The 11,132-nt window shown below is 36.8% G+C and overlaps 1 protein-coding gene and 1 pseudogene across 1 annotated transcript; both read left to right on the top strand.

Moving 5' to 3' along the window:
* Nucleotides 1-4,531: 4,531 nt before the first annotated feature.
* LOC127102482 (ribonuclease H2 subunit A-like) lies at nt 4,532-5,947 on the top strand (annotated as a pseudogene).
* A 373-nt stretch (nt 5,948-6,320) lies between these two features.
* On the top strand, nt 6,321-7,476 carry LOC127102481 (uncharacterized). Its single transcript, XM_051039848.1, has 5 exons — nt 6,321-6,361; nt 6,547-6,678; nt 6,778-6,864; nt 6,943-7,066; nt 7,154-7,476. Exons 1-5 carry the CDS (start codon nt 6,321-6,323, stop codon nt 7,361-7,363), a joined length of 594 nt encoding a protein of 197 aa, XP_050895805.1. The 3' UTR covers nt 7,364-7,476.
* Nucleotides 7,477-11,132: the final 3,656 nt, after the last annotated feature.

The raw sequence follows: 11,132 nt of genomic DNA, 5'->3' as shown, positions 1-11,132 counted from the left end.
TTGGAAGATTTTAAGTGAATTTGATCATCCATATAGCACTGTTCACGTGAGAATTTGCATGGCACCACACATTTTCCAAATTTGCTCATGCACCTCATTTTTGCTAATTTCAATTAACCATTGCTAATTACATTTTTCAGCATGATTAGGAGACCATATAAATACCAAATCCTAACAGAATTGTTCAGAATTTTCAGATTCTAGATCCAAATTTCTTTTCCCTCCAAAATTTTCTCTCCATTGAAATTCAAAATTCTTCCACATAGCACTTGGATTTGGTGGCATATTCTTGTTCTCTGATCCTCATTTAGTGCAGATCAAGCTTTGGTTTGAAGGATTCGAGTGGAAATCAAGCACATGAAGCTCAAGAACATGGCAATGGAAACTGATTTTTGAGCTAGATCCAAGCCTCTCCAAGCTTCAATTCATTCATAAAGCTTCAAGACATCACCTCAGGAGTTGATCTGGACACTTGCAAGGCATTGAACTCACTGTTTCATTAATCTGCTCTTCAAGAGGTAAAAATTTGATCCTCTTAATTCTTGATGTTATGCACATGTTTAGATAGATCTCCTCACGCTGAAAATTCTGGTATAAAATTCATGAAAAACGGATGAGAAATGCATGAGATACGTGAGTTTAAAGTTTGACATGCATATGCGTTTTTCTTCGATTCTCACAATTCATGAAGAATTTGGCCAAAAAAATGCTTGATCTATGTTCCTCATTGCATAAGCGTTCGAATGATGTATAAATTTGCAAATTCTGGAAAAAATTTGGTTAACGTTACTGTAGCAACCACCGTCTTCATGAAGAAGACGGTGGAAACCACCGCGCCAACTGCCGTGCGTGAATAGGGAGCCGCCGTCTGCAACTGGACGAGCTGGCTAGGGTTTTGTCCCTTGTGTGTGCCATGCGTGCATCCATTTGTCCTTTTGATTGGCTCTGGTTTAGTTGACCGCGTCCACATGTGCTTGACCGCTGACGATGTTGCCAGCGCATTATTGAAACTGCATCGTTTTGCCCTTCCCTCACTTTGATTCCAGGCTTTTGCATTTTGGAATATTATTTGTTCAGCGCCTTATTTTGAATTGCTACCTGGTTCGATTCCAGCATACGGCATTTGTTTTCAAAACTTAATTCATTTCCTCTTTCCCTCCATAATTTCAGGTACATTTTCCACATTTTATTTCAAATATTTTCCAACTTCAAAAAATCATTAAAAATTGAAAACACATCCAATTAATTCCCAATTTTTTGCAAAATGTTCATGTGTTTGTCTATTATTTTTTGGTTGTGATTTCATGATTTTATCATCTCTGGAATTTGAATTGTGATTGGTTGATTGATCATGTGTGCAAAATGTACTATGCTTCATTCTTTCTAGTGTGAAATGCTCAATAATGATCTAAATGCCATGAAATTTTACACACTGATTCCAAACATGTTGCTTGACCTTTGAGGCTTGATTGTGCATTTTTCTCATTTTCCATTTCTGTTTTAGACACATGATTGCATGGTGTGACAATGTGTGTCACACAATTTGATGTCATACTTGTGTATTTTCATTTCTAGGTCAATTGAACTCTGTTGATTCTAATTTTTGGCATGATGATTGTATTTAACATGTGGTGTGCTCATAAAAATTTCCAGGATTGTTTGTTTCATTTCTGTTTTAATATGGAATTTTGATTCTTAACGTCCAATTGTGTGCTTTGAAATTGTCTTTGTCTTCTCTTGCTCACTACATGACTTTGCTTGATGCTTTTAACTTGGTCCTTTTTAGGACATGTTCATGATTGATTAATTGAGCTTCATGTTGAATATTGGTTGCTGTTTTGACTTTTTGATTTACCTTTGACCCTAGGCTTTGCCCTAGGGGTTTGAACTTACAATTTGAGCTTTGCCTTTCAGGTTCATGCAATAAGTCCTAATGGATGATGTGATCTATTTGCTTGAGCTACAATTTGCTTTGTTTAACTAATGTTGATTGTGTTGTAGGTCCTTGGATGGCTAACTCACTTGAGTGGTTGACTTACATTGTGTATATTGGTTGTCTGACTGTTGACTGTCTGTTTAGTTTGTCTGAATGTGAATATTGACTTGTTTGATTTTCTTACAGGTACCTTAGTAGCTTTAACTCATTACTTGAGTTGCTTTGCTTTGCTTGTGGTTGGCATACCACTTAGGTAATATCTTTAACTCCATGTAGTCTGGAAGACCTGTTATCTTTGGCAGGCACCTGTCTGAAGCCCTCCTTAAGAGGCCATGTTCTTGATTGTTTAATTTTGTGCTAAAGACCTCAATGAGGCATGGTTACATATTAAGACCTCCTAAGTGAAGAGGCATTGGCAGATAGAAGGGATGTGCAACCCATCCCCTGCTATTCAGTTGAGTCTTTCATCTTGCTCGCACTACGTGCTGATGCATTTTGAATAAACACCCAAAATCTTGTATATAGAGTCAGTCATTGTGGAATAGAGTTCCTCATTCTGGACTCCCACACCTTCATTGATTCAAGCTCACCCAGGCCGGGTTAAGAGCTATGAGGTCTAACCCTCATCTCCCATTTCATCTGCTCACCCTGACGGTCAATGTCAGTGGTTAAGAGCCTGACACCCCTTCCAGTATCTGGTTTGTTTGTCAAGGTTGATATGACCCCTTGACTAAAGCCCAACTTTGATTGAGCCTTTTGATTATGTATAGAGAGTGCTAATTGCTTGATTGTTTGCTTACTTGTGCATCCTTCATGTTGCTTTTGCATATTATTAGCATTTTGCTTTTGCATTTGTTATTTGTTTTGTTTGAGGAGTCAGATGTAAGACCATTGATTGGCTATCTGTTTCATGTTCCTTTTGGGGAGCTGGATATAAGACCATTGATTGGCACTCCATTTCCTTTCTTATGTTCTTTTGTGGAGTCAGATGTAAGACCATTTATTGGCTATTTGTTTCCTATTTTGTTCTTTTGTGGAGTCAGATGTAAGACCATTGATTGGCTATCTGTTTCCTATTTTGTTTCTTTTGTGGAGTTAGATGTAAGACCATTGATTGGCTATCTGTTTCCCATGTTGCTTTGTGGAGTTGGACGTAAGACCATTTATTGGCACTCCATTTCCCATTTGTTTTCGGAGTTGGACGTAAGACCATTTATTGGCAATCCATTTCCAGTTTTGTTGCTCCTTTGAGCTTGCTTATTTGCTTTTTGCCCTGTGCTCATTCCAAAGGATGGTACTTGCTTGGATCATCTACATATCATCTCAAGAGAGGAACTTCTAATGAAGTTTTACTCCTCATCCCCACCTTTTGTTTCCTTATAACCTCCACTTGCATTTGCAATCCAAACCAGAAAACTTTTGTGCAAACATTTTCACTTGTTTTCAAAACTAGAAACCTAGGCTTTAGGCCTTTGATTTTCAAACTTCATTTTCACAATACTTCTTCTGAATTGAATCTAATGTCAACTTTGACCATCTTTGTGAATACTCATAATTGGTTAATTTCACTCACTTAATTGCTTTTTGTGGCCCTCGTCCACTTCTAGATAAGTTTCATACATTAGCCATAGATCTGAATTATTATAGTGGTTGATGTAAATCTCACCGCATCCTTAGTGATTGAATTGTAAGACTTCCATGCTTATTATAGGGTTAACCCCTCACTAGCGCGTTGAAGTTGTTCTCACATGGTGGATTGTTGGTTCAGGTTGAGTTTTCTCCCGTTGATAATGAAAGACCTTAAGGCTCTTGTTTAAAATCAATCCACTCACTTTTTGGAAATCTTTTAGCCGAACTACGGCGTTTTGATCCTTATCTTTCATGAAAAGGTACGTAGGCAATGGGTTCATCCATTCAAACACAAAAATAATAAAATTTGTATATTCTTCTCTCATCCCTTCAATCAATGTTTGCACAAAATAATTTCATAAACAAATAATTTTACAACAAGTTGTGAAAAGAGGTTCCCTAGGAGTACCTAGGATGTTGTGGGTGCCTAACACCTTCCCACAACATAATTACCCCCTTACCCAGATCTCTGATCTTTTATTAGTTTTCTTTGTGTAAACCTTCTTAGGCTTTTGTTCGCTTTCTAGCCATTCCTTTGGATAAATAGAAGTGCGGTGGCGACTCTATCTTTGTATGCTTTGCTTTTGATTTAGTCAATAAATCATAAAGTGATGAATACACCGCTACACTAGCAACACTACGCCAAAAATGACTTTTAACAGCGCATCTTAGACAGCGCTTTTAAAAGAAAGCGCTGTCTAAGGTTAAAATTAAAATAAAACACGGAAAATGTTCCAAAAAAATAATGAAAGCGCTGTCTAAGGGGGGGTCTTAGACAGCGCTTTCTAAAAGCGCTGTCTAAGACCCCCCCTTAGACAGCGCTTTTAGAAAGCGCTTTTTAATATAGACCTTAGTCAGCGCTTTTAGAAAGCGCTTTTTAATATAGACCTTAGTCAGCGCTTTTGATAAAGCGCTGTCTAAAGTCTTTAAATTAAAAAAAAAATTAAAACCAAAAGCGCTGTCTAAAGTCTTTATTCCCTCCATGTCACGAAAAAAATGTTATTCCCTCCCAAATCCTAAAAATCCTACATTCTTCTCCCAAACCCTCAATCAGAGCTTGCTTCTCTTTCTCCCAAATCCACTCCCCCTTCTTCCAACCCTCAATCAGAGCTTGTTTATCCTGTGTGAAAGATTCTTCCCCTAAACCCCATTATATGTGCGAAAATGGGATCCGAAGCTATGGTTCCAGAATGGGCATCGGAGCCTTGCATAATGGGAATCGACGAAGCCGGAAGAGGTCCCGTTCTTGGTCCTATGGTCTATGGCTGTTTATACTGTCCTCTCTCCTACAAGAAAACCCTAGCTACTTTGAGTTTCGCCGGTACTTTCTCAATCAACTTCATTCTCTTTTTTTTCTGATTATTTTATAATCAATTAAATTGGCACCAATGATTGTTCAAACAGATTCTAAGACTCTGAAGGAAGAGAAGAGGGAGGAATTATTTGAAGCTTTGAAAGGCAACGATTCTATTGGATGGGTTGTTGATGTCATTGATCCAAAGGAACTCTCTGCTAAAATGCTCAAGAAGTAAATCTATAAACCCTAGTTAGTTAGCTTTTGATTTTGTTGTTTTTCTGTTCTGGTGAATTTCAAATTGTTGTTTCTTCCGTTTTGTAATTTTTGTAACTCTAACAGGAATAAGATAAACTTGAATGAGATATCACATGACTCTGCTATGGGCCTCGTTGATAGGGTCCTCAAAATCGGAGTGCTTCTAACCGAGGTAAAATCGGCTACTGAAAGAGAAAATTGAGGCTTTTGTAACTTTTATTGTTAAAGTACTTGGGTAGTAATGTTAAGCAGATAATTGAATTATTAGAGATGTAATGTAATGTATGATTTGTGCTTTTCAGGTTTATATTGATACGGTCGGAGATCCAGGGAAATATGAGGTAAAAATGTCTAAAAATTTCCCATCTATCAAATTTGTGGTTGCTAAGAAAGCTGATAGTCTTTATCCTGTTGTCATCCTGTTGTCAGTGGTGCAAGTATAGCTGCAAAGGTATTTAACTCTCTTCTAAAACTACATCAGTATACTATAATGTTTTATTGTTTACTTAAAATCTTTAATCCAACCTTTCAGGTTACGAGGGACCGAGCTGTAAGAGATTGGGTGCTCGATGAGACTGCTGATAATATACACAGGAACTTTGGTTCTGGATATCCTGCAGGTGAGAGTGTCATGAGTACGTCGCATATGATATTGAGTATTATATTGATTTACATTGTAATTATAATAAATATGGTTTTGTTTCTTTGTTAATGTAGATCCCGCAACCAAGTCTTGGCTAGAAAATCACAAACATTCTATCTTCGGTTTTCCAACATTGGTTCGGTTTAGTTGGGGAACTCGCAGCACTTATTTTAAAAGTGGTAAATAGAAGTTTTCTGCAAGGAGACAAAACAGGCAGACAAGAACTGTGATTCAAGGGATCTACATCCATCATTCATTTCGTTGTGGATTTCCTTAGCTTTAGCATGGACTCTAACATAATTTACTGTCAAATTTGTTCCTTTCAGCCCAAGGACCCGAAGCTTCAAGATTTTCTTCATGTCATGCAACCTCGCGCAAAGTCTAAGCTGTGGGAAAACGACACTTCAGTTGTATCCAATGATGGTAACAACCAAGCAGCATTGAATAAAGATACGGATGGTACATCAATTGCAAACCATCCTATCTTAAGCGACAGAAAAGTAGTTGGATTACCAAATAATCCCGATTCCGACAAGTCACGTGAGCTTATGACTGAATGAATGTTTCATATTGTTTTTCCTGCTCTGCCATACACGACCACGTACTTTCTCAAATTCTCTTATGGATCCATGTTTCATATTGTTTTTCCTGCTTTTCCATTTAGTATTTTTCTACAGAATGAATATCTTATGGTAGCTAATATTTTACGTTAGTATTATCTTTCAATTGATCTTAAATTTTTTTTATTTTAATTGGTTTTATCATTTTATTGTTGCTCTGTTACAGGGAGGAGGAACTGGAAGAGCATTTCAGTCAGTTTGGCGGTGTCTCACAGGTTCATTTAGTTGTTGATAAGGAAACGAAACGATCCAAGGGAATAGCTTATATTCATTTCACAGTTCCAGATTTTGCAGCCAGGTAATAACAGCTAGATGGATAGAAATTGTTTTCTCACCTTCATTTATACCAACTATTGTTATATTGTAATTTATGCAAGTGTATGAAAATGTTTATCAGGGCGTTGCAAGAGTCAGACAATTCAATCTTCCAGGGAAGATTATTACATGTTATGCCAGCTATACCAAGACGTTCAAACAATGAAGAGTAAGGAATAATGTTGCATCATGGAAGATGTTAAATTGGATTATCATGTATTGTCATTTTATGGTTTACATGTTGTAGGAACAATGTTTCCAAGGATCAAGGAACAAAAACTCTCAAACAACGAAGAGAAGAAGAGAGGAAAGCAGCTGAAGCTAGTGGAGATACCAGAGCATGGAATAGTCTGTTCATGCGCCCTGATACAGTATGTTTCTTTATTGATAGCAGGTTGCTTTTTCTCTTATTTATAGATGTATGCATATTTTAATCATGTGTTGGTTGATGTTAATAGATTGTAGAAAATGTTGCTCGGAAATATGGTGTTAGTAAAAGTGATTTACTGGATCGAGAAGCTGATGATCTTGCTGTACGTATTGCTCTGGGAGAAACACAAGTGATTTCAGAAACAAAAAATGCATTTAAAAAAGCTGGAGTGAACGTGGAAGCTTTGGAGGAGCTTGCGAAGGGTAAAGTTGATGCATTAAAAGAAGTAACCATGTAATTTTAGCCAAGAATTTGCCCTATGGTGCTACCGAAAATGAACTTGCAAACATGTTTGGGAAATTTGGTAGTTTGGATAAAATAATTCTCCCCTCCACCAAAACATTGGCCCTGGTATTTTTCCTCTCCTGGCCATGTTCATCATTATCATTATTATTATTATTATTATTATTATTGTTCAGGCTTTGAATTATTTGGGGATGGTATTTCAGGTTGTTTTCCTTGAAGCAGCAGAAGCTGAATTACGGTGGCACTGGCACACAGACGATTTTAGCAAAAACTACCAACAAAATCACAGCGCCACCATGATTTTATCAAACTTACCGTCTTTCCAAAAATGCATGGTAGTTTTATTCTGCCATCAAATTAAGTTTTCTTTATAGTCAACTGTAGTTTACTTGCATATTGATTTTTTTTTGCTCAATACTTGCATACTGATTTTTTTTTTGCTCAATACTTGCATATTGATTTGTATCAACATGAGAATGTTGATTTGGTGTTGTGTGATTTTCAATGTGTGTGAAGCAAGCAATTTTGTTAACTTGTGCTGTTTTTTTTGTGTGTTTGATCACACCAGATGTGTCTCCTATACCTCTCACTCCGGATTATGGTGGACCGACTGTAAGCTATGCAGATGGAGTATTAGATACACGCTTTAACCGTTTTATTGCTGTAAGGGAAGGTAAGCAATTAAGAATGAGTTCTTCTTTAAGGCGTATGTTAGAACGCTTCCATTGCGAGTTTACTTAAATCATTCAATTATTTGCTCACTAATGTTCAATCATGTTGCTAGATTGTAGGGAAAGCAGTCTAAATCCACCTACAACTAGTATCCATAGCACTTGGCAACAACAATGTTCAGGGTAAAAATTTCCATCTTACTAGTGAGTTTAGCTTTATGAGGAGCTTAATGAATACTATGCGTGTGTGTTTATTTGTTGTTTGTTATAAGTTTTCATAAGTTATTATATTTTGACTGTCTTAATCTTAATGCTTGTTTTCATTATAAGGTATTGCAATCAATATTAAGTGTAAAAGCGCTGGTATAGCCCACCCTATGCCAGCGCTTTTTTACACTATATTTTGTTGAATTAACCACCTATGCCAGCGCTTTTTTGATAAAAGCGCTGGCATAGGGGGGTTTAGACAGCGCTTTTTCAGTAAAAGCGCTGTCTAAACCCCCCCTATGCCAGCGCTTTTTTAGTTAATTTCAACATGAAATTAACTAAAAAAGCGCTGGCATAGGGGGGTTTTAGACAGCGCTTTTACTGAAAAAGCGCTGTCTAAACCCCCCCTATGCCAGCGCTTTTTTAGTAAATTAAGCGCTGTCTAAGACCTATACCAGCGCCAGTATAGCCAGCGCTTTTAAGCGCTGTCTAATGTCAAAAAAAGCGTTGTCTAATCCCTTGTTTGGCATAGTGCAAGCGGCTAATGTACCTGTACAAAAGTCAAACAGTTAATATTGCATTCAGACAAATCAACAGTCAACAGCAGTGGAACTATCCAATATCTACACAATGCAAGTCATAAGTGCAAGCACTCAAGTGAATTCATCACACCAATGGACCTACAACACAACAAAGGTTAGTAATCAAAGCAACTTGCATCTCAAGTAATGATACCAAACCAAACATTAGTGCTAAGTGCTCAACACCTGAAACACAAAACACAATCGGTGAGTACAAACCACTAGTACAAAGACTAGGGTCAAAGGAAAGTCAAATGACCAAAACAGAAGTCAACATTTCACATGAAGCACATTCAATCAAATAAGAACATGTCCTAAAAAGGACCAAAGCCAATTCAAAAGGCAAAGCTATCATATGAACAAGATAAGGCAAAGGCAAGCAATGTGATCAAAGTTGGACATCTAGAATAGAAAATCCACATTAAAACAGAAATGTACCCAATGATCATGAAAATTTTTATACAAGCTTAACATGTTATGAACAAACATCATACAAAAATTCAACTCCAGAAGAGATCAAATGGCATATGAATGAAAATGTACAAATGCACCATACAAATTGTGACACAAATTGTCACACAACATGTTCATGTGTCCAAAACAGTGTGGGAAAATGATAAAAATCTCAAACAAAAGCCAAAAAATCATGTAACATGTTAGGATTAGACATGTCAAATTTCAAGTCAATTGGATAAACTATGGGCATTTCACAAGCAAATGAATGAAGCATATCAACATGGCATCATGTGTAATCAAAAAACCACAAATAAAAATCCAGAAACACAAAAATTATGCAATTAGTATCAAAAAATACTAGACATTTAAACAAGAACATGAAAAAAAACTAGGATCAAATTGGATCATTTTGCTATTTTTAGTGATTTTCCAAAGTGGGATGAACAAAATGAAATAAGAGGGAAAATAGTGTGGAAAATGACATTTGAATGAAAAATCAGAAGGTGCATATGGCAGGTTTCGAACACATGTATAGCAAGTCAAATGAGGCGCTCAAATAAATCCACAAAACACACAACATCAGGAATCGAACACAGGTTCACAAGGTAACAAGCGCTTCATAAATAAAATAGCTAAACATGCAAAAGTCTGGACTTGAACACAGGTTCACAAGGTTAAAGTGGCACTCAGAAATTAATTTCACAAACGCGCACCAGTAAGAATCAAACTCGCCCTCACTCGGTCCAGACGCGCTCCAAAACGCAGCGTTTTGCTGCAAACCCTAGCTACAGTAGCAGAGGCGGTGGACGGTGGTTTCCACCGTCTTCTCCGACCGTGTACAAGGCGGAGCTACAGTAATTTTTTCCAGAAATCAACATGTTATATATGGTTGGAACCGTCTCGCCACGAGGATCACGAATCTCACACTCATTTGTCCTAATTCCTCACATATTTTCTGGATCGAACAGAAACATTTCTATGTGCAAAACTTTAAGTCCATATATCTTCTTCAATTCTTAACCAAAATTAATTCTAACTATATCAGCATTCTCGGGGAAGTAAGATCTACAGGATTATGTACATAAAAAGGCAAATAGTGGAGGTCGAAAATCCACCTACCTGGAATGGCAGTGATGGAATTGCACGTGTTCAAGCCTCTAAATGATTCAAATCAGCTCCAATAACCTTGCCTTGAAGCTTTAATCCAAAGTGAATGGTTGAATCCTCTTAGATCTTGCTCAATTTCAACTTTCCATTGATATGTTCATGCACTTGAATAGCTTCAAAACCAACTCAAATTCCACGAATGATGCATAATTCCTGCTCCAAATTCCATGAGGATGATGGATCTATGAAGAAATCTTGTGGTTGTGTGAAGAATTTTTGAAATTCAAGGAGAGAGAGTTTTGGAGGGAAAAATGAATTCTAGATCTAGAATTGTGATTATGCCAAATTCTGTTATGATTATCTATTTATATGGTATGCTAATGACTTTGCTAATCCACATTAGGCTTAGCTAATTAAAATTAGTGAGTTAGGAATAAAAATGCAAAAAATGAAAAATGTGATTATGCATAAACCATACGTGAATAGTGTCATGCAATGATCCAAATCCACTTAAAATCACCTAATAAACACAATGGAAGTGGTATTTTGCACATGTGATTCACCAAATTTAAATTCCCCATTTTCCCTCCAAAATGCATATGAATGAACACATGATCACATGAGTATTTTCCATGCAAGGCAATGGTTAATTTGAAAAGTATTGGTCAAGACAAGCATTTTGCAAAAAGAGTGGCTCAAATTGGAGTTTTGAATCAAAAGTTATGGTACTTTGAAGTTC

Source organism: Lathyrus oleraceus, chromosome 7, assembly GCF_024323335.1.
Source record: "Lathyrus oleraceus cultivar Zhongwan6 chromosome 7, CAAS_Psat_ZW6_1.0, whole genome shotgun sequence".
Lineage (NCBI taxonomy): Eukaryota > Viridiplantae > Streptophyta > Magnoliopsida > Fabales > Fabaceae > Lathyrus > Lathyrus oleraceus.
Note: the sequence above shows the minus strand (reverse complement) of the source record. Positions and strands in the feature narration are given on the sequence as shown.

Bases quoted from the DNA above. Each gene is read 5' to 3' on its own strand.
- LOC127102481 (XM_051039848.1), top strand. From the start codon at position 6,321: ATGTTTCATATTGTTTTTCCTGCTCTGCCATACACGACCAC. The intron at 6,362-6,546 runs GTACTTTCTCAA...GCTCTGTTACAG, and splicing joins GCTCTGCCATACACGACCAC to GGAGGAGGAACTGGAAGAGC. The intron at 6,865-6,942 runs GTAAGGAATAAT...TACATGTTGTAG, and splicing joins AGACGTTCAAACAATGAAGA to GAACAATGTTTCCAAGGATC.